This window comes from Dromiciops gliroides, chromosome 1, assembly GCF_019393635.1.
Source record: "Dromiciops gliroides isolate mDroGli1 chromosome 1, mDroGli1.pri, whole genome shotgun sequence".
Classification (NCBI taxonomy): Eukaryota; Metazoa; Chordata; class Mammalia; order Microbiotheria; family Microbiotheriidae; genus Dromiciops; species Dromiciops gliroides.
In genome coordinates, this window is record NC_057861.1 from 180,855,763 (window position 1) to 180,880,123 (window position 24,361).

The 24,361-nt window shown below is 38.0% G+C and overlaps 1 protein-coding gene across 6 annotated transcripts in view; it reads right to left on the reverse strand.

The window, feature by feature from the left end:
• Positions 1 to 9,776: 9,776 nt before the first annotated feature.
• The window catches only part of KIF13A (kinesin family member 13A), a 340,629-nt gene continuing 326,044 nt past the window's right edge, over positions 9,777 to 24,361 (reverse strand). For all 6 annotated transcript variants that reach the window (XM_043967504.1, XM_043967499.1, XM_043967488.1 and 3 more), the window contains 2 exons: positions 14,841 to 15,918; positions 9,777 to 11,107 (listed from right to left, as the gene is read on the reverse strand). In XM_043967504.1, the coding sequence (XP_043823439.1) occupies positions 10,818 to 11,107; positions 14,841 to 15,918 (1,368 nt within the window). In that variant the 3' untranslated portion in view covers positions 9,777 to 10,817. The remainder of the gene's footprint in view (positions 11,108 to 14,840; positions 15,919 to 24,361) is intronic.

Here is a 24,361-nt window from a genome sequence, read left to right on the forward strand (position 1 = left end):
GACCTGAATTCAAATCGAGCCTCAGACACTTGACATTTACTAGCTATGTGACCCTGGGCAACTCACTTAACCCTCATTGCCCCGCAAAAACAAAACAAAACAAAATATTTTTGCCATCAAACTCCCCCTAAATCTAAGCACAGAATAATTCATCTTTGTATTACTGACTTTTGCTAAGTGAGAGGTACTCTTTTGGATTATTGCAAATTCATGAATCTGGAGTCTTTCAAAGGTGAGGAGGCAAAGAATCTTGAGCTGACTCATGATTCTGAAAGCAGCAGCATGTGTGATTTGTAATGGACGCACTGACATGATTTCATTTACCAAGGTTTTATGAAAGGAGCTGCCAACTGAAGATATTATTGCTTTTTACAAAAGTCCAGCTAGTCTTGGACATATAATTCAACAGGGTGTCAGGTACAATTGTGCAATCACCTAAATGGCCAGCACAGCATGTAATACAAAGTAGAGGAAAGAGAAGAGAGAGGAGATGTAAGTTTACAGAGAGATACATACTGTTGTGTGACCCAGCTGGGCCAGTCCCATAGCCTTTCTATGCTCTAGGCAGTTCTATGAGCCTGAAAGTAGAGAGTTTCCTCACCCAGAAGTTCCCTATGTAGGTGAAACCACAGGCCCAGCCCCCATCTCTATCTTTATCTAATGGGGACAAAGGAAGAATAGTTTATACCCTGAGCAGGTTGCATTGCACTTTCTTTTTTTATTAAATGAAAGCAAGTTTGCTTTCAACACATTATTCCAAGTTCAGACTCTAAAGAAAAATATTTTGGTCCACTTTTCTTCTTTTTCTTTTTCTTGTTTTTTTGTTTGTTTGTTTTGGTGGGGCAGTGAGGGTTAAGTGACTTTCCCAGGGTCACACAACTAGTAAGTGTTAAGTGGCTGAGGCCGGATTTGAACTCAGGTCCTCCTGAATCCAGGGCCAGTGCTTTATCCACTGTGCCACCTAGCTGCCCCCTCTTCTTTTTCTAAGATGCATACTCAACACCTAAGTGATAGCACTGCATTTGGAACCACATCTTTGCTTTCAGAACTTGACTTACCATTAAGTTGATTGCATGAAAGGCAAGTCAATTTAATTACCTTTGGAATGGCTTTAATTTTTTATTTTTCCAAAGTGGATAAGGGGTATTTAGATACCATAGCTGTCTGCAAAGCCTTGTGCAGAGGCAGCTAGGTGGCACAGTGGACAAAGCACCACCCCTGGATTCAGGAGGACCTGAGTTCAAACCCAGCCTCAAACACTTGATGTGTACTAGCTGTGTGACCCTGGGAAAGTCACTTAACCCCCATTGCCCCCCCCCCCGAATTGCTCAATTCTATTTCAAAGCCTTGTGCAAATAGAAACTAATAATCCTCAAAATTCACAGGTGGATAACTGTTCTATTTGGGGAATTAACAAAAGACTAAAAATGAAAATGACTGTCAAAACCAGGAGTTAGAAATGAATCAAGAATTTTTTTACTCCCAGATAAGTTTTTATAATACTGAATAGCTTTCTTCCTAGTTCAGAGAAAATTAAACACTATACCAATTTAGGAATAGCCCTTTCTAGGAACTTGGCCACAGACGAAAAGAGGTAGCAAGAAATAGTGGCGATGCATTGTACTATAGTGGAAAGAGCACTACCTCTGTAGGATGTGGATCTGAGTTCAAATCCCATCTTTCACACTCTATCTGTGTGAGTTAGAGTGCCTTTACCTCCCTGGACGTCAGTACCCTCACCTGGAATAGGGATGTTGGACTAGATGGTCCCTGAAGACCCTTCTAGCTATGGGTCTATCATCCCTTCTACTTGTGTTGCTTGTTTGTGAATTGATGAACTCTATTTTCCTTGGGGGTCTTGGTATCTATGAAGTCCAGGTATGTCCTGACTTGTGAACTACCATATTACAAACATTCCACACCCACAAACACTTGTACTGTACTGAATGGCTTTCTCCTGGAAAAAAAATGTCCTTCAGACTTCTGTGTTAACCTTCATCATGGTCTAAACTATGATAGAGCTGAGCAGACATATTCCTGACAACATCGTACAAATTCATCAATAGAAAGTTAGAGAGCCTGGGGCAACACATACTATTTCTGTTTCTGTTTATTTTTCTATTCTATCTATTTCTCTATGGATGAAATTTAAATAAAATAAAGAACATCAGCTTTATAGAGAAAGTATTACAAAAGAACCTTATAAAATACTGTGTGTGTGTGTGTGTGTGTGTGTGTGTGTTGTATGAGGTGATATTCTTGGCAGGCAGGCAGACACTCCATCCCTTTCTGAAGTTGGGGTGAAGGAGAGGAATTTTTAGGCAGATTATATGTATGAGTTCCTATCTTGTCCATTCTTGGAAGCTATGCCTCTCTTAATGGAGCCCAAAATGAGCTGCGGATTTTTTAGCTGGCATATTGTACTTTTTTTTTTTTTTTTGGTAAGGCAATTGGGGTTAAATGACTTGCCCAGAGTCAAACAGCTAGTAAGTGTCAAGTGTCTGAGGCTGGATTTGAACTCAGGTCCTCCTGATTCCAAGGCCGGTGCTCTATCCACTTCACCACTGACATACTGTACTTTTGACTCATTAAACTCATGAATCACAGAATCTCCTAAATCTTTTTTATTTAAACTAGATTTGCAATGTTATTGGTATAGGGAGTTCCCATTAAGCAAAGTCCCTGTACCAACACAAATTGACAGCTGTTCAGTAATGTATAATCTTAGAGAATTACTGGGATACTGAGGGGTTAAGGGGTTCACTTAGTGTCACATCCCTAGATCTTTTTCAGACCACTGTTTAACCGAGCATTCCCCATTCTATACTTCTGAATTTGATTTTTTTAACCTAGTAATGAGATTTATAGCTATTAAAATGCACCTTATTTGATTCTGCCCAATATTCAGGGATGTCAAGATCTCTTTAGATCCAGCCTCTGCCATCCATTATTGTGTTAGCTTATGCCTCCCATATTCACATCTTCTGCAAATTTGATAAACCTAACATCTCTGTTTTTATCCAAGTCATCAATACATGCTAAACAGCATAGGGCCAAGCACTGATCCCTGAGGCATTCCACTGTAATGAAGTTTTTCAATCATTTGCCACCGCATTTGTCTGTTATGCTTAGACTAAGGGCAAATACTTTTTAAAAAATTGAGTCAAATAATAACTGAGTGTGAACAGGACCCATTCAAAGTCTTTGTGTAAGGTAGGGGGCCATACCCTAACTGCTTTGCATACAAGAGAGAAACTATCTCAGGCCTGGGGAAGAAGAGAATCTCAGTTAGCATTAGAGAGATTGTAGCAAGCATGGAGCAAAGGGAGGGATGTCAGTGGATAGAGATAGTCTTCGCCTCTATGGGAATCATGGAGAAGAGGATCCAGGGTAATGGAAGTTTCAAGAAAAGGTCAACTTCTTCCTTGACTTCCCTTCCTGATGTCATTTTATCCACAGGCATCTAAAATCTGGTCTTTGCCCAATGTTTCCAGTAAAGCAAATTTTGCCACAACCGGAAAGAAGGCAGAGCGTATCCAGAAACAGATATCAAAGTAAGGGTAGCTATTGGGAATTTTTCCTATCTGAGGGGTCCCAGCTATTGTGACTGAACTTAAGAATTTTTCATCTAAAATAAACTCCCTGTATATTTGTTAGATGCAGAAGAAGGTGAGTCTTGAGTGGTCTCCACACTTCTGGCACTGCCTCTGACAAGAGTGTCCATTTAAAGATTGCTGCTGGAGATTAGTGATAAATCTGTAGCCATTCATTCAGCAGGTGGACAGATCAGTCATGCAACTGATAGAGCACTAGGCCTGGAGTCAGGAAGACTCATCTTCTTGAGTTAAAATCCAGCCCCAGACACTTACTCGCTATATGACCCTGGGCAAGTCACTTAGCCTTGTTTGCATCAGTTTCCTCATCTGTAAAACGAGCTGGAGAAGGAAATGGCAAACCACTCCAGTATCTTTGCCAAAAATAAAACAAAACAAAAAACCCAACCCAAATGAAGTCACAAAGAGTCAGACATGATTGAAAAATGACTCAACTACAAAATCCAAGTCGAAGTTGAAGTTAACATGCTCAGGAGTTTTAAGAACTGTGCCTTGAAGACAAACATTGTAAACTGTTGTTGAGTTGAATTGGTATTTTGGGGGGAGGAAGGGAAATAAAAGTAATCTCCAGGCCTACCATATGTGTTGGCCCCAAACCTTCCAGTCTTGGATTTTAGGCATCCTCCAACTTGTACTAAGGGATTTCCTCAGAAATCAGTTTACCTTCAAACCATGAGAAAGGGATTTAATTATTATTTTTTTTAAATTCTGAACTTAACACTAAGCAAAATAGATGTTACCACATTCATAGTAGAAAAGAGGAAAGGTAATGAAACCAAATCTCTATTCTGACCAATCCCCTTTTTCCCCTCTATTGCATGCTTTCTTTCCCAGTTTGGCAGCTCTTCGGTGCTTTTCACAAAACTTGAAATCCTCATTTCTTTATTTTAATGAGGATGGGATGCTAATGATTCGATGTCATATAACTTTAAGACTGTATCGTGCAGCTAGGTGATGCAGTGGATAGAGCACCGACCCTGGAGTCGGGAGGACCTGAGTTCAAATGTGGCCTCAGACACTTGACACTTACTAGCTGTGTGACCCTTGGCAAGTCACTTAACCCCAATTGCCTCACCCAAAAACCGAAGAAGAAGAAGAAGAAGACGACGACGACTGTATTATAAAGTATATGGAATCCTGAGCAATATCACCTGCCAATATTCCGATTGAGTTTAGATAGAATCATTTTGAACTAGGACCATTTAAGAATTCTAGTGAAGGAGCATCCACAGGGACTGAAGAGTGGGGAAAATATCCAAAGCCATTTAAATGTCAGCCAGTAGTTGTGATATGATAACTTAAACCACTCTAGTAACTTTGCCAAGAAAACCCCAAATGGGGTCATGAAGAATCAAACAGGACTGAACAACAACATGGTTCTTGAAACACTCTTCTCAAAGTGTAGTAAGAGTTACGCTCTTTCTCCATTTCCCTCTATCTTTACCTCTCTGATTTTTAAATTTAAGGGCTACTCTGTGATTGAGGGTAAAAAATAGCCACTGTATCCACACATTTACTTACCTTCTACAGTAAGGATCTTTGATCATTTTTGTGAGGACCTACTTTTCATTCTTCCAGATGGTGCTGTCTGAATTCCCTAAAAGCAATTAGTAGTAAGTAAAGACAGTATTACTGCATTCTATCTATCTTTACTGATGGGAGGCTAATTTTAACCTTTATGTTGTTATTCTGCTGGCATAGCCATTGATACTATTCTAGAATATTTTTTTCTTTCCATTCAGTTAATATGTTGATATCATTTTAGCTATTTTCTCTTATTTTCTATTCTTTTATCTCTTCCATTTTTTTTTTGCAGGGCAATGGGGGCTAAGTGACTTACCCAGGGTCACACAGCTAGTAAGTGTCAAGTGTCTGAGGCCAGATTTGAACTCAGGTACTCCTGAATCCAGGGCCGGTGCTTTATCCACTGCGCCACCTAGCCACCCCCTATCTCTTCCATTTTTAATCCCTTAATTTGCCTGTTCTTTTTAAAAAGTTATACTTAAAACAATTTTCTTTTTAGAACATCAAGAACCTAGACTTTTTCTTATTTCCCCACATTTATATGTATGTCACAAGTAGAGATTTAGCTTTTAATAATGTTCGAAAGAAATAATAATAGCCAAAAATGTTTATTATTCTTGTTTACACTTTTATTTGGAAGGCTAATGATTTAGGTAGGGGTTTCTATCTGTAGTGAATTAAAGTGTGATTTCATATCTTTAAGTATGATAAATTTCCTTTTACCTTATATTAAGGGGGGAGGGGTGAAGGGAACAAGTACTTATTAAGTGCCTACTATGTGCCAGGCACTGTGCTAAGCACTTGGCAAATATTATCTTATTTGGTCCTCACAACAACCCTAGGAGGTAGGTGCTATTATTATCATCTCCATTTTACAGTTGAGGTAATGAGACAGAGAAAGATTAAGTGACTCGTTCAGGTCCAGCTCCTCAGGGTCTGTGGCCAGATTTAAACTCAGGTGTTCCTGTCTTTAGGTACTCTATCCATTGTGTCACCTAGCTAGCTGCCTATATACTTAAGGAAGTGGCATCATTTAATGTTCACAGTTCTACTCCAACATATACCTAGTTACCAAAAAAACCAAAACAACAAAAAAACCAAACAACCCCCAAACCCTGAGAATATTGAGAATAGACGTCTAAGTGGAAGCACAATTACATTTTAAATAATTTGTCTCTGCTAGGTAAGTTGATAGAATTTAATTTTTTAACTATATCATTTAAATCAGCGTTCTCAAGTTACCAAACTGCAGTTTGCCACTTTTTCTTTGGATGGTGAACTTTCTTTGAAACCTACATATATAAAAAATGAGGTTACCAACAAATGTAGGGTCATAGGTTTGATTCATTTCAGTTAGCTTCAATTCAATTCAACTTCATTAAACTCCTAGCATATGTATGGAGTAAAGAGTTTAGAGAAAATACAATCCCTTCCCTAATGTAGTTTAAAGTCTATTAGCATTATTTTGCCATAGCTACTCAAGTCCTAATTCCAGATAGACTTCTCAAAAATGCATTATTACTTGTTGCAAGGGGTAATAGATAAGAGAATATGATTAAATAAATGTACCTTATTACCAGGCTTGAAAAAAAAACAACTAAAAATGTAAGATCAGATAGGGGCATTTTTTTCTGACTGTCCCTTATACCTGAAACGCTTTTCTTCCTCATCTCCACTTCGTGACTTCCTTGGAATCCCAAAGAAAATCCCATCTTCTACAGGAAGTCTTTCCCAACCCCTCTTAATTCTAGTGTCCCCCTCTCTAAATCATTTCCTGTATGTATGCACATTTGTATGCTACACACACACACAATATAGATATATATATACATATATATGTGTATATATGTGTGTGTGTATATATATATGTGTACATATATAAGATACACATAGCTTGTTACCTTCTCCATTAGCTTGTGAGCTCCTTGAGGGCAGGGACTGTCTTCTGCCTCCTTTTGAATCCCCAGTGCTTGGCAGTGACTGGCACATAGTATGCCCTTAGTAAATTGACTGATTAATAACTACTTATTTATTCCCTTCCCCACTTCTCTTCTCCACATTCTTTATTTCACTTTACCATTAGCAGCAGGCTATTGTATCCATATTTAAGTCTTGAATAATCCCTGAGGTCTTGTGGCAGATACTCTTTCTACTAGAACATGAGAGAAACTTAGTTCAAATATTTATTAGACATGCTTTAAAAAAATACTAGTAGGGCAGGTCCAACATTACTTGAGAAAAAAACAAACAAACAAACAGAATTAAGGTTTCTTTAGCAGTGCAATGCAGAGTTGATTCCAGAAAGCTTATCCACATCTTCTACCTGTAGTATGCCTTTTTTTTTTTTTTTTTGGCTGTCTAGGACAGGAAGGAGAGAGGAAGTTTTCTTATTCAAGCACATCTCCTCTGCTGGTTGTGCAAGTCTGAAGGTATTGCATAGTCATCACCATTTAGTATTTAAAGAAGATAAGAGAAGGCTTCTTTGGATGTAGTCAGTGTTCAATAAATGTTTGATTGGTGTCGTTTTAAAACTTATAGTCATTATTTCATATATTTGATTCATTATTTCATATGTTTGTAAATGTATATATTTATATCTCCACATATATACATTTACATATAATTTATCCCTCTCTTTTCTTCCTTCCAACTATCTATCTATCCCATCCATCTGTCTATCATCTATGAAACAGATGGAAAGGCAGTGAGGCATTATGGATAGAAAGATGACTTCCATCAAGTCTAGCCACTGATACATATAGGCTGTGTAGCCCTGGACAATTGCTTAACCTCTCAGTTCCCTACGCAACTCTCTTAAGACCAGAAGTTGCAGAGAAGGAAATCAATTGCATTGGTATAGAGGCTTTCCTTATCCAGTTCCCTCTACTAAAGCATTCATGAGTCTATTTTGTTGTGTGTATGTATGTACATATATATACACACACACACACACACACACACACACACACACACACATATATATATATATATATATACACAGATATATACCTGTAAAAACTATCATACATCAAATCTATAGAAAGCCAAGATTCCAGATCACAACTCACATTTCTGAAGAGTGTTATGGTTTACAATATGCTATTCTTATAATATGCCTTTATGAGGTAGGAAGTGAATGTACTATTATCATCCCCCCCACCTTTTTTTTTTTTGCAGGGCAATTGGGGTTAAGTGACTTGCCCAGGGTCACACAGCTAGTAAGTGTTAAGTGTCTGAGGCCAGATTTGAACTCAGGTACTCCTGAATCCAGGGCCAGTGCTCTATCCACTGCGCCATCTAGCTGCCCCATCATCCTCTTTTAAGGAACCTGAGGTCTTGTAGGTAAAGTGTCATGCTAGTGGTCACATTGTTCTGAAGAATGAGTCAGATTTTGAAATCTTCGCACTACACTGCATCCCCCCTCATCACCATTATGGTAGTGTATGGACCGGGGCAACTGAAAACAAATATAAAGTTTGAGAGATGTAGCTTGAAAACAAATGATTCAACACATCAGCACCATTCTATTTATGAATCAAGTACAGAATGAAACATGATTTACTCACCATCATTTCAAGTGATAATATCAGTGATCTGCAATCTGTCAAACAGGTCTACACATCTTGAACAAGTTTAGGTTAAGGATAAACTGATTTGTTTTGTACTGAAATAGTGCCCTCGTTAACATACTTTATTTATTTGATTACTGGACCTTTTGAGAGCTTTGTATCTTATAGCATCCATGTATGATCATCTGAATTTTCTCTACATAATTTTTCCTTGAGGTCTTTCCCAGATATTTCTAAATAGGAAAATGCAAGTGTAATTCTCTGTGACTTTAGAAAGATGGACTATTATGAGCTGCTCAAAACATTTTCAATTGCAATTACATTACAAAATGTTCTTCAGATAACTATTTTGGTAGAAATAATGGCTATCCATTCAGTTTCATGGAGGAAAAAGGGAAAATGTTGCTTGCCTTTCAAATTTCAGTAGCATACACATATCTGATCAAACTGCCATCAGCACCGATAACTAGTGATAAAGCCTTTTCTCTCTTAAGGAATCCAATAATTTCTTCAAAGGGGCTGGAGCACCAATGAAAGGCAGCAAGAATAACACAGAAAAAAAAGGTAACAGGGGAGAATGCTTATTAACAAGAGCATTAAACCACAATCTGTCCTCACACCATGCTTTTAGTGTTATTAAAAACAAACAATTATCTTTGTAAAATTTGAATTAAAATCTGTATTCTAAAACACACAAAAAATCTGTATGAATTAAATACAGTATGACTGAAATAGAATATAAATTACAGTTCTTTACAGCAAATAGTGAAATACTATCATCAGATTACTATACACAAAATCATATGAAGAACAGCAGCTTTTCAGTAAGATCCCAGGTATCTCATTCATTTACTGATGCTACAGACCAAAGGGAAAAAAAGGTACCACAGACTGTACACATCTCTCTCTCTCTTTAGAAACAAGACATTTCTAGCTGTCCATCCAAAACATTTTTACAAATAACTACAGAATAGATATACAAAGCAGTTTTTAAAAATACACACATGTGTACATATGCATGCACACACACATGCACATGTGCACGCGCGCGCGCACACACACACACACACACACACACACACACACACACACACACACCCAGAGTCTTTTCATGTTTCCCAATGTAGAAGATATTTATAGATGCGGTCACAAAGGGCAGCACAAATCTGTATTTGAGCAGATATCTCATGCCATCCCCAGTGCAATGTGTGCAGCTGCAAACTTCTGCTTCTTGCTCACCCTGTCTCTTCCTCATTTCCCAGAGTCACTTAAAAACAATAACAACAAAACCCCACAAACAGATCCCCACCTGAAATGAAACAAAAAACCCCAAGCCAAGGTGGTATGTCTTTGCTTTCCCCTTACAGTAATACTGCTCTCTGTATTCAAACTGCCGGGCTGGAACAAGTGTCTATGGATATAAAACTCACAGCCTCAGTCAGTATCAACGTAAGCTATACAATTGCAGGTCAGCACAGTGGCAGGCCACTTGGAAGACAAAAAACAAAAAAAAAAGTCAGAGATTTTCAGTGTGCTTATTTAACAGAGGACAGATAAGGCAGCATGGTGCCCGGTGACCAAAAGAATCATGGCACCAAACTTGCAGTTAAATGTATATTTACAGGGGAAAAAAAAAAGACAGGACAGCAAATGTCTAATACAAGTTCTTTGGTTATAAAGAACAGCATACTGTAACCTTTTCCATGAAGAGGGACTTGCATCCTCCTTGTTCGGCAATAAAATATTTGTTTGTTTAAAACAAGATTCTCCGCCCCCAACTTGCTTTGTAACAAAGAGTCCAGTACCTTTCAGTTATCTACAAATTATCTTTATCTATTTTAGTGTGCAGCCATGCCTGCCTCCTGACAGACAAACTATAGATACACATATTCATATATATATATATATAATATATTATTTATAAAAAAAATTAGAGAATTAAGTCCATGGTTCTAAAGAGCAAAATCCAATAAGGACTGATTAAAAATATACAAGAATAAAGTGTTTTTTTTTTTTCAATTTATAAAGGTTCCTACAGAGTGTGTGTGTGTGGGGGGGCGGGGATTGGGAGAGTTGTGTCATAAGTGCAAATATCAAAAAATACTGCCGCTTAATTAATCCAGGACTTTCTGTTCTCCTGCTTCCTGGAAAAAGTAGAGGCTGCTGTGTCACCTGAGTGACAAAGTGCTGCTTCTCCTGCTTTGGAGGAAGAGGGAGATGGTACTGGAATCACAACGCTTTTCCTCTTCTCGAGACTAGAGGCTGCCTGAGGTCGAAAAGCATTGCTGCATTTCTTTGTGGGAGCTGGTGCTTGCAGAAGGCGCCCAGGGCGGACAAAGATGCCATGTTGTGGTTTGCACCGGAAGTACTCTTTTCCTTTCACTGTCCCATCATGCTTCCCTTTAATGCAAAAACAAAGATGTTGTTAGTCTTCATTCTTTCCTTCCCTCCTTTACCTTCCCTGCTCTGGGAAGTCACACTTTAAGCTCAGTATTTACAGTTAGTCATAGTACTGATGCCAGAAGTTTTTTCCCCTCCTAGAAAGACTCAAAAAGTTGGGATGTATCATAGAAAAGGAACAAAGAATGGACAGCATACTGAAGGCAAAGGCAACAAGGAATAACATGAAAGAGTTTAAAAAAAAAAGTAGCAAAAACATCACCCTAAATAAAAAAGATGATCACATCTTGGAAACTAAGGCTAAAAAAAAAAGGATTCCTCTATCCTAAACATTATAACACAAACTGTGAGAAAATAATTTCAGTTTTGTAACCAAAAATTTCAAATTCCCTGTGCTTCCCATTGGGTGTCTATTAAGAGCTGATAAGTTAAAACTAAAAGTAAAATTAGGATATTTGCTGGGATTGGAAGAATGAGAATGGAGCCTAGATGATGAGTATCCTGTGGCCTGTTCTAAGGTGAAGAACAAGGAGATTTGAATCTCAAAGAAAAGGGAAATGGTAATGAGGATTGATATCAGTTCATGGAGAATTGTTGACAGCTAGGAGGGCTGTACAGTGTTTGAATGTCAAAAGGATTAATGACAGATGAGGGCAAAGCCAGGTTGAAGTCTTTGAAACAAATGACCCGAGGGGCTTAGTTGACCACAAACTAAATATGAGTCCCCAGTGTGATATGGCAGCCACAAGAATTCATGTGATTTTAAGCTGTATTCATACAAGTTTAATATGTGGAACAAGGGAGGTAACAGTCCCACTACAGTCTGCATTCATTAGACCATATCTCAGGAGAGATCAGGACAGTGAAAGAACTAGAAACCAAGTTACATGAGGATCAATAGAAGGAGCTGGAGATATTTAGCCTGGAGAAAATTTAGGGAAGGGGGGGGAAAGATAGCTATTTTTACATATTGAAGGGCTGTCATGGAAATGTATTTGTGTGTGTGTGTGTGTGTGTGTGTGTTTTAATTTCTAACTAGTACATCTAATTTCCCCCCTCTCCTTTTTCTCAATCCCTGCAACTTTTGACATTGTTGACCAGCTCCTTAAAGTGGATACTCTCTTCCCTCAGCACTCATGACAGTACTTTCTACTCGTCCCCCAACATTCACACCTGTCTTACTGCTCCTCAGTTTCATTTCCTGGATTTTTCATCCCCCTCCCCGCCCCCCCAGCCACTCCTGTTCCAAATGTCTTTAATTCTGTTGAGGATATCATTATCTTTCTACTCATCTAGGTTCAAATCTAGAGAGTCATCTTTGATTCTTATTTCTCCCTCACTTCTCAGACTTACTGAGTAAACTCTCAGTTTACTGGCAGGTCACTTTAATTCTACCTCCACAATATTTCTCTCACTTGTTTCCTTCTCTTCACCTACAAGGTTACCGTCCTGGTTTGGACCCTTATTACATGTCATCTCTGGACTACTCTATCTGATGGCTCCTCATGGTTGTCTCTTTCCTCTCTCCAATCCATCTTCTAACTAGCTGACAAAACAACCTTCCTAAAGAACAGGTTTGACCATATCATCCCCCTAATCAAGAATCTTCAGTGGCTCCTTATTGCCCCTAGAATAAAACAGAAACTCAGCTAATATCTGTTTTGCACATTCCTAACTTTCCATATTTTTTCACATTACTCCCCTCCCTCCCCCCCCACCCCCTTGCCTGGAATGGTCTTCAAGATCAGGGTTTGTTTTCATTTTTTTGTCTTTGTATCCCTTAATAATTGTTTGTGGTGCCTTACAAATATTTATTGAATTAAAGAAGCATTAAACTGATTCTGCTTAGCCCTAGAAAGGAAATGAGTCAAAATTATAGAAAGACAGATTTTGGGCAAACTATTAACCACTAAATAAGTATATACATAACACAAAAAGACATCAACTGTTTAAACAAAAATAATCAATTTTGTACTCAGTCTGTCTGTGCTCCCAACATGTTGAACAATGATGGCTCTCAATGTAACTAAAAATGAAGAACACCCTAACAATTTGACATCTAGCATGAGATAATAAGTTTCCCTTTCTCTAGTGATATTAAAGCTGAGACTGAATGATCCCTTTTGGGGGACACTGAAGATACCTAAATCAAGATGGTGGGATCACAGGCCTTTAGAGCTGGAAGGCACCTTAGAATCATTTGATCTATATCACCTTACAGAAGAGCAATTGAGGCCCAGAGAAATTAAATGATTTGCCCAAGATTCCACAGATAGCAAATGGCAGAGCCAGGATTTAACTCAGGCCCTCTGACAACAAATACACAATTCTCTCCACTGTATCATACAAATGTTTTGCTTTGGATAGGAGTGTAGACTAAATGAGCTCTAAGATCCTTTTGAATACTGTGATTCCTTGCTTCTATGAATTTTAAGTTTATAAGAAAGGTAGTAAGAGTGACTCCACTTCTAGTTTCAAGTAGAAAGGGAAGAAACCTATTCTTTCTTGTCTTATTACAAGGCCTTATTATTTTGGAATCCTACACCTAGGGCTGGCCTCATTTATTCAACAAACATGTATACTGGCTGCCTAGTATGCTCAGGAAATAAGAAAGAATTAAGAAATAATCCCTATTCTCAAGAGTTTATAGTCTTGTATGTGTAAACAAGAAAGAAGAAACCAGAAATTCCTATTAATTGCTTACATTAAATAATCATTAGCTATTAATTTCTTAGCATGAATTATGTTGCTCCCCTGGTTAGAAAAAACACAAACCCATCAGTGGGTCCCAGTAGAGAACAAAACACAAATTGCATAGCATAGCATTCAAAGCTGTCTATAATAATGTGGCCCCAACTTGTCTTTCCAGTTTCATCTCTTATTACTCCCTTTCTACTCTATATTCCTTCCAAATTAGTTTCTTCCCTATTCTGAACACATTCTTTACTCTCCTATGCCCTTGGCTTTTGCCATTTCTTTTGTCTGGAATGCCCTGCTCCTACACCTCTGTTTATTGAAATCCTACTCATCCCTCAAGACATTGCACAAATGACACTTCTTCCACAAAATCTTTATGGATTCCTTCAGTTTAATAGGATCTCTCCCTCTTCTGAATCCCCAAAAGACTATTCAGGCATTAATCAATTTTCAATTTGTATTATATTTATTTGTATACTTGTCTTAGCTTTGCTATGAAACTATAAATTCCTCAAAAGCAGGAACTATGCATTGCTTATTTTTGTATACCCTAAAGAACCTACACTATAACAGTCTCTTACAACCAGTACATAATCACTAGATATTTACTGAATAGAATTATCCTATCAAATTGATTAACTAATCATGTGGCAAGAGGATGGAAAACATAATGTATCTCTCTCTCTTTTTTTTTGTTGTTGTTCTTGTTTTTGCGGGGCAATGGGGTTAAGTGACTTGCCCAGGGTCACACTGCTAGTGTCAAGTGTCTGAGGCCAGATTTGAACTCAGGTACTCCTGAATCCAGGGCCAGTGCTTTATCCACTGTGCCACCTAGCTGCCCCCTGTATATCTGTGTTATAGGAGGAAACAAAGTTGGGAAAATATTGGAACAAAGAGCCCAGGAAACATTTTTTCAAAAGACCCTAGATAGCCAGAAAGCAATATGAAGGTACCAGGCACCTGGACTATGGATTCAGGCACCAAAAGGGAATAGGAAATAGCAATCGAGACCCATATATTATTAAGTACTTCTTACCCATTTGAACATTTAATTCAACACCAACCCATGTGCCAGTTAAAAAATCCACCGGTCCAATGTATCTCACGATTCCAGTCTTGTTACCAAAGCAGACTTGCTCTCCCACAGTCATCCAGCTAGGCAGGATGTATACCTGCTCTGTAGAAAGACCATCTTCCCCATCAGAAACATCTAAATGATTCTTTCTCAGCAAGTCTTCATGGTGGGAGGCATCAGGATCTGCTTGAGGATCCTCTTTTGTTAACTCTGAACACAAAGGACTGATTGTGGAGTTTAAGGGTTGATCACTCTCTGACTCAGACTTCAGCTGGCTGAGATGTTGTAACCAATCCACATTACTCTTGGTGTCAGTTTGACTTGGTAGATTCTTTTTCACACTTGAAAGACCTCCAATAGGTGATTCCGATATGCCATCAAAATCTTTCCCATCTGAGACACCCATGAACTCCGTGAAAGAATGGTCTTCAACGATGTCTGACATGTGCTCTATGGTCACTTCCCTGGGAGAGAATCCCATGGGCATTCGGCTGTTTTTGTTGGAGCAGGGATCTGTTCCTGAACAAGAGCCAGTCCTACAGAGCTCTTTGGAGCTCTTCTTAATGGTATTTTGGGGTAGTGGGCTCCCTTTGACTAAGGCACTGTTTTCTTTGAGTGTAACTGTGCTTATTTTATCCTTTGCCAAGTCTCCTTCTGGCTCTGCCAAATCCTTGTTGGAGGAAGGTCTGAGGTCATGCACCAGTGAAGGTCCTGAATGCTCGCTGGTGTCCAAGTCCTTCATCTGATTGGCTAGTTGATCTGTGCTATCACTAGAAGGTACAGTCATGTCAGATAGAGTGGCATTAGAGGCACTGTGGGAAAAATAACCACTAGTAATACTGCTAGTGGTAGGGCTACGTGATACCTCTTTTTCCAAGACCCGAGAGTTCAAGAAATCAACTTTAGAAGAAAACCACTCCCTGTTCTCCAGGCTAGCATTGTAAACACTGAAGTCTGCAAACTCCACTGGTACATAAGGCTGTGAGCTTACTAGCCTTTTGCTAATAGTGTCCAGTTCATGTTCTTCTTCCTCAGAGTCCTATGGGGAAAAGACAAAAATTAGTAGTTATCTCCTTAAAATGGTCTAATTGAGATGGATTAAAATATTTCACTCATAAATGGATTCATTTATATTTTAAATTTTTAAAAAGAAGTAATATTTCAGATATTATTTGGTGTCCATTATTATGACACTTGGGGGCATTGTCATAGACCCTTTAATAGAAACTGCCTACTTCCTAAGGTTTTATATTTCTCCTCTACTCTCCAAATAATACTGCTGTACCATTTATTCAGTTGGTTTAGCAGTCTGAATGGAATTGAACACAGAGTGGGTTTCAGTTATGTACCTGTTATTAATAGTCTGATATGTTGTATTTTTCCTTTCTAAATCAAATCAACAGGGGGGCAGCTAGGTGGTGCAATGGATAAAACACCGGCACTGGATTCGGGAGGACCTGAGTTCAAATCCGGCCTCAGACACTTGACACTTACTAGCTGTGTGACCCTGGGTAAGTCATTTAACCCTCATTGCCCTGCCCCCCCAAAACAACAACAAAACCCCAACTAAATCAAATCAACAGAGAGATAGAGGGAAGTTGAGAAGGGCCATATCCTTTTTGGTCTTACAGTACTAAAAAGTAAAAGGGAGACAATAAAAGAAACGTGTGAAAAAGCATTTAGAGCTGCTTTTTAGAAGGGTGGGGCAGCAAAAGGGAGATGAAGCCCAGTACAGCATTTGGAATACCTGGATGCAATATTATTCTAAAATTTCCAAAGCCAAAAACATAGAAAGTTTTAAAGCTATAAATAAAGATGAATGCAGGAGCCAAGATGGTGGCAAAAAGTCAGGAAGTTGCCTGACCTCTCTCAAATTTTCCTCAGAAATGGTGTTCAATTAAACCTCTAAACAGATTATGGAGCTACAGGACCTACAAAAAGATAGAGTGAAACAATCTTACAGCTAAAGATAGACCTTTTCTTGTCTCACCTGGGTAAAAGGAGAGTGCAGCTCAGCTCAGAGGGTATATGGGCAAGTCCTCAGAAGGCTCTTAGCCACAGCATAGATCAGCAGCTGAGGAACCTCAGTCCTAGATCAGCAAGCTAGTGGCACAGCATATCAGTTGTAAGGCCCCCAGATACAACACAGAAGGCAATCTGCCAGTTGGGGTATCTGCTACACAACAGGCCCAACTAGGCTGGGCCACTCCAGTGCACTGAGCAGGCTGCAAGCCTATGACACCTCAGAGAAGAAAGCCAGTGATCAGGTTCCTAGCCCCCAGCAAAAGAAGCTTGGCACAGTGCACCCTGTACCCAGGACTAGAGCCTAACTTTAAAAGGCATGAAATAGGCTAAAATATGAATAAGAAATAGAAAAGAACCCTCACCATAGAAAACTACTTATGGAGACAGGGAAGACCAAGACACAAACTCAGAAGAGGACCACAATGTCAAAATGCCCTACATGCAAAGCCTCAGAGGGGAAGACGAATTGGTCTAAAGGCCAAAAAGCCATCTTGGAAGAGCTCAAAAAGGATTTTATAAATCAAATAAGAGAGGTAGAAGAAAAATTGGGAAAATATGTGAGAATTATGCAAGAAAGAGTCAGTAGTCTGGAAAAAGAAAATAACTCCTTAAAAAATACAATTGGACAAATGGAAAAGGAGGTACAAAAGCTGAATGGGGATAATAATTCCTTAAGAATCAGAATTGGATAAATGGAAGCTATTGACTAAATGAGACATCAGGCAGCAGTAAAGAAAAATAAAAATAATGTAAAAGTAGAAGAAAATGTAAAATACCTCTTCAGAAAAACAACAGACCTGGAAAATAGATCCAGGAGGGACATTGAAAGAATCCACTGATCACCTCCTGAAAGAATTTCTCAAAAGGAAAACTCCAAGAAATATTGTAGCCAAATTCCAGAATTATCATGTGAAGGAGAAAATACTGCAAGCAGGCAGAAAGAAACAATTTAAATACCAAAGAGCAGCAATCAAGATTATACAGGACCTGGCAACTTCAACATTAAAGGATCAGAGGGCTTGGAATATGATATTCTGAAGGGCAAAGGAACTTGGATTACAACCAAGAATGTACTACCCAGCAAAATTAATCATAATCTTTCAGGGGAAAATATGAGCATTCAATAAAATTGGGGACTTTAAAACTCTCCTGATGAAAAGTCCAGAACTGAACAGAAAATTATCTTCAAATACAAGACTCAAGAGAAGCATAAAAAGGTAAAACAAGGGTGAAAACAAAACAAAACATGTTATTCGATAAGGTTAAAATGTTTATACCCCTACATGGAAAGAAGATACTTGTAACTCTTGAGAACTCTATCTCTATTAAGGCAGATAGGAGTACACATAGAGGGCATGGGTATAAGTTAATTTTGATGTAATGATATATATGAAAAAAAACTTAAGTAGTCACAAAAAGGATTATACTGGGAGAAGAGGAAAGGGGAGGCAGAATGGAGTAAATCACATCACATGAAGAGGGAAATTACAATAGAGGGAAAGAAGGGTGGAGTGAGCATTGTTTCAACCTTACTCTCATCTGATTTGGCTCAAAGAAGGAATAAAATATACACTCAATAGGGTATAGAAATTTATCTTGCCCTATAGGGAAGAGAGTAAAGGGTAAAGGAAAGGGGGTGGGGCTGATAGAAGGGAGGGTGGAGTGACAGAAGTGGTAGTCAGAAGCAAAACACTGGTGAGAAGGGGCAGGGAGAGAGAAAAGTATAAACAAGGGGAAAAATAAAATGTAGGGAAATACACAGTTAGTAATCATAATTGTGAATGTGAATGGGATGAACTCTCCCACAAAACAGAAGTGGATAGCAGAGTGGATTAAAAACCAGAATCCTACAATATGTTGTTTACAAGAAACACATTTGAAGCAGAGAGATACACAAAAAGATTTACAAAGGTAAAAGGCTGGAGAAGAATGTATTATGCTTCAGCTGAAGTAAAAGAAAGTAGAGACAGCAATCCTCATCTCAGACAAAGCAAAAGCAAAAATAGACCTAATTAAAAGATATAAGGAAGGAAATGATATCTAGCCAAAAGGTACCATAGAGAATGAAGTAATATCAATACTAACCATATATGCACCAAGTGATATAGCAACCAAATTCTTACAGGAGAGGGGCGGCTAGGTGGCACAGTGGATAAAGCACTGACCCTGGATTCAGGAGTACCTGAGTTCAAATCCGGCCTCAGACACTTGACACTTACTAGCTGTGTGACCCTGGACAGGTCACTTAACCCCCATTGCCCCGCAAAAAAACAAACAACAACAACAACAAAAAAACCCCAAAACCCAAATTCTTAGAGGAGAAGTTAAGGGAACAGGAATAGACAGAAAAACTATACTAACCTCTCCCTGTCAGAACTAGATAAATCTAACCACAAAATAAATAAAAAAGAAGTTAAGGAGGTGAATAGAATTTTAGAAAAATTAATTATGACAGACCTCTGGAGAAAAGTGAATAGGTATAGTAAGGAATATACTTTGTTCTAAGTGGTACATAGCACCTGAACAAAAACTGACAATGTATTAGGGCATAAACACCACAAAGTCAAATGCAGAAAGGCAGAAATAGTAAATGCATCCTTTTAAGATCATGATGCAGTAAAAAATTATGTGTAGTAAAGGACCATGGAAAGATAGACCAAAAATTAATTGGAGACTAAGATGAATGTAAACAATGAATCTTATGACTGTATTCATCTAGGCTTTTCCAGCAAAAATAAGGATAGAGAGTTCTGTTAGGTAGGATGACACACCAGAAATTTAATAAGAAATACTATATTTTCTTTAGTTTGTAAACTTACCCCCCCCAAATGCTATCATCTTACTCTCTAATCCTCACTCTCCAAATCTAATCCTCCCCATATCAATACTTCTTCTACTACTGTTTATGTCCTATATAAATAAAGTATTGGTTCTTTTGGTTGTTACCTTTAAACAAAAATATTTACAAAATGGTATTTGGGCCAATTAGAAAAAAATCTTAAAACATGCCAGTTAGACTGGACTAAGTAGTTGTATATTGTTGTCAACAGGTAAATATGCAACAATTAAAGCTCTAAATATCCATTAAAGACTTACAATATTCTCAAAGTCAGTGACCAAACCAAATGTTCATTAATGGTAATAAATGAAAATGTAAATTAAAATATTTCAATAAAAGTATAAAGTAAAAAATAAAATTAAAAGTCCATGTTAGGACATGAAGACCAGTACTGCTGAAGACTTGGGGGAAACCACTTGTTAGAACACACTGAAGACAAATGTTACCTACTATATGTACTTTTAGAGTTAAATAAAAATAAATAAATGGTCTAGGTACCTGAGCATTCCTAACAACTCCAGAAATACTGATGAAAAACCAATTATGAAGTTTCTTATATTTTTCATTCAAGTCAGCAGAACTGATTCTTGGGATAGGTAGTAATAATCATCATCATCATCATCATCATCATCATAATCACTTATAGAATTAAGATTTACAAAGTGCTTTGCAAATATTTCATTTGATTTTCATAAGAACTTTGGGAGATGGGTGCTGTTGTTATTCCTATTTTACAGAACATGCAACTTAGGGATAGAGAGGTTAAGTGACTCGCTCGGGGCAACAGAGCTAGTAAGTCTCAGAGGCTGGATTCAAACTCAAGCCTTGCTTATCTCCAGGCTTCTTAGGTAACACAGGCAGCTGTCTGGGCAACAATACAAAAGGTGACTTTGTGAGGGGGCACTTCTTAACATTATTTTCTTATAGATAATTTTTTTTTTTTTTAGTGAGGCAATTGGGGTTAAGTGACTTGCCCAGGGTCACACAGCTAGTAAGTGTTAAATGTCTGAGGCCGGATTTGAACTCAGGTACTTCTGACTCCAGGGCCAGTGCTCTATCCACTGTGCCACCTAGCTGCCCCGATAAAAATATTTTTAATGACAGAAAAGTACCTCCAGGATCAATTATAAAGTTTTTTCTTTGGCATTCAAAGGTCTTCACAACTTGGTTCATTTCTACCTTTCTAGTCCTTTTATATTATCAATGCTCTTTCATAAACTCTGGGATGCAGCAATATCGGCCTACGCAACATTCTATTTCCTGCCTCCATGTCTTTGCCCAAGATATCTGGAATGCTCTTCCTTCTTAAGTCCACTTCTTAGAATACTGGTTTGATTCCATACTCAATTCAAGCTTCATCTTCTCTGGGAGTCCCTTCCTGGAATTTAAATTCTTTGAAGCCCGAGACTATTTTTGCCTTAGTATCCACAGGACTGTACTTAGCACAGGACCTGTATATACTAAATCCTTCATAAATGTGCTTGGCACAGTGCTAGGCACATAGGTGCTTGATAAATGTTGATTGAAATGCTTATTGATTCGTTGTGTTTTCTTCAAGATGCATGTGTTAAAATGAGGTCTCAGAGTTCCTAGTAGGATACACCCTGGTAGGCAGACAACCAAGAAGGAACTGCCTGTATTTTATCAAGAATCCTCTTTGTCTTTGTGACAGAAACTTCTTTTTATAATGTTTAGTTGTATTTTGTGTGTGGAAAGGAAAAAAACCCCAAGGAATTCAACCAAGCATAGATGGCAAGAATAGACCAGGTAACTATAGAAGATGATCCTGCAAAGTACATTATTTTAATGATATAATCAATTGCTATGCAGTCATTAAAGCAACAACAACAATGACTATGATGATATAATAGCTAGCATTTGTATAATGCTTAAATGTTTGTTAAGTACTTTACAAGTATCATCTTATTTCATCCTTATAATAATCCTGGAAGATAGGTGTCCTTATTATTACCTTTTTTACAGATAATGAAACTGAGGCAGAAAGAGGTTAATCAACTTGCCTGGGATTATGCAGCTGATAAGAATCTGAGGTAATATTTTGTCAGGTATTCCTGATTCTAGATTTAGCAACTTTAATAAGACTGTGTTCACTTTAACATAGCCCTTGTCCTTTAATCTACATATATACTGAAAGTGTAAGAAAATAAATGCAAGTCAAAGTCCTGGACATGAGGAAAGATTCTCATGCACCCAAATGTCCTCTCCATAGACAAAGTCTTCTCTGCGGCTAATTGGATTTTTTGTGGATAACTAGCTACAGAGGTGGGTTTGCAAAGTGCTCTGCATATGTCAAATTATTTTTAAACACTATTAAACTAGTAGTTATATATGTATTAGCAATATGTTTTGCTTATATATTGATTTATTGTATATGTGTTTGTGTATATAGGACATATATGCAACATTTCAAGGATTCCTTTCTCCCATTTCTTTTTCTTTTTTTTCTTTCTTTCTTTCTTTCTTCCTTCCTTCCTTCCTTCCTTCCTTCCTTCCTTCCTTCCTTCCTTCCTTCCTTCCTTCCTTCCTTCCTTCCTTCCTTCCTTCCTTCCTTCCTTCCTTCCTTCCTTCCTTCCTTCCTTCCTTCCTTCCTTCCTTCCTTCCTTCCTTCCTTCCTTTCTTTCTTTCTTTTTTTTGGTGAGGCATTTGGGGTTAAGTGACTTGCCTAGGTCACACAGCTAGTAAGTGTTAAGTGTCTGAGGCCTGATTTGAACCCAGGTCCTTCTGACTCCAGGGCCGGTGCTCTATCCACTGCGCCACCCAGCTGCCCCTCTCCCATTTCTAAATTTAAAAAAGGCTTTGACTTTTTGTGTTGTTACTGCTAAAATTTTCACTAAAATAAATTACTCTTTTTAGAGGTAAATTGCAGGGCAGCTAGGTAGTGCAGTGGATAGAGTACTGGCTCTGGAGTTAGGAGGACCTGAGTTTAAATCCAGCCTCAGATACCTGACACTTACTAGCTGTGTGACCCTGGGCAATTCACTTAACCCCAATTGCCCTCCCCCCCAGAAATAAATTGGAAATTTAAGAGGTAAAAATATTAATTTTTAAGAGGTAAATTTGGTGGGAGGCTAGGGGAGGAAGTAAAATTTTCAAGGCCTTTCTAAATGCTGTGTGGCTCAGTTAGATTATGACATCAATAAAAATTTTCTCTCATTTGTTATTCAGTAGAACACAAATCAGCCAAACCGTGAATGTAATGATTTAGAGATTGAAAATGCAACATGCTTTCCAAAGTCTAGTCCCTAGGACTACAGGAAGCTTGCATTTTATCATCTAATGAAAAAATTTAGCACATACATCCTTTTTAGACAGGAGGTGACTATTAAGAAGTAAATACAAATTCCATCTGATAACTATCATTTTTAGGCATTGTTCTCTCATATCTCACAAGATGCTTACCTGAAAGAATAATTTTCTTTCCCACTTTATACTTGTTATTCATTTGGATGTAAAGTATTACAAAGTTTTAAAACAATGGACTAATATCCATATTCCGTTTAACAACTATAGGTAGCAATTGTTTTGGACAAGATCCAGTAATAAACAACTGGGATTTTATTTCTGCCTTACCCTAGGATGTCTCTGATTTCTAAAATAGTATCATCAAATAAAAATAGTTGTAGGTTTCATTTTGTTGTATGTGTGCGTGTGTGTGTGTTTAGCTATGTTGTGGAGGGAGGGAGAGTAAGAAAGGAAGGGGAGCTTTCAGATACGTCTGCCATAAATTTTAGTTTTTTTCATACATTTTAGAGATTTTACAAATTTTCATGTTCAACAAAGAATATTGGATTCCAAATATTTACATCTGGTTTTATTTTTGTTTGTTTATTTAGTCAGGACCAGTAATTGCACTGATTTGGGGAGCAATCTCTATTAAAACAAATAGGCAACTGTTAGGTGTTGGAAATTTGCCGAGGGCAGCAAGAATTTAAGTGGCCTTAATTTAGGGTCTCCAGGTTGCTTTTCCTTCCAGTTTAAGTTGTACGAGTTGACAATCCTTTGGGCTCAGAATTGTTGCTTTAATCAATAACTAAAAAGTTGCTCCTTGAAACTCAAAGAAATTCAATTTATGGGTGAGCACTGAGAATAGAGGATGCTTTCTTACTGGAGACAGTCTCTCCCTAAGACTGGGAAAAGTATTCAGTACTATTCTAAAACTTCTACTTAGCCTTCTTTTTTGGACTTTCATCTAGATCTTGCACATTATCAGTCAAATGATATCATATTTATCAAAAGCTCTGAGCAAAGTGCTTGGCACATAGTAGGCACTACATAAATGCTTAGTTCCTTTTCTTCCCTTTTCTTGAAATGTGGGTAGCCTCTAATGATCCATCCTGGGCCTTCTTCTCCCTTTCTATAAAATTTTGTTTGGTGATCTCATCTGCTCCCATGGATTCAATTAACATCTGTATGCAGACTATTCTCAGATCTTTTCATCCAGCCCTAATCTCTCTTCTGACTTCTAATTTCATATTTTCAGCTATTTATTGGATATCTTGAATTAGATGTTTCATAGACATCTATTTTTTTTAAGTGAGGCATTTGGGGTTAAGTGACTTGCCTAGGGTCACACAGCTAGTAAGTGTTAAGTGTCTGA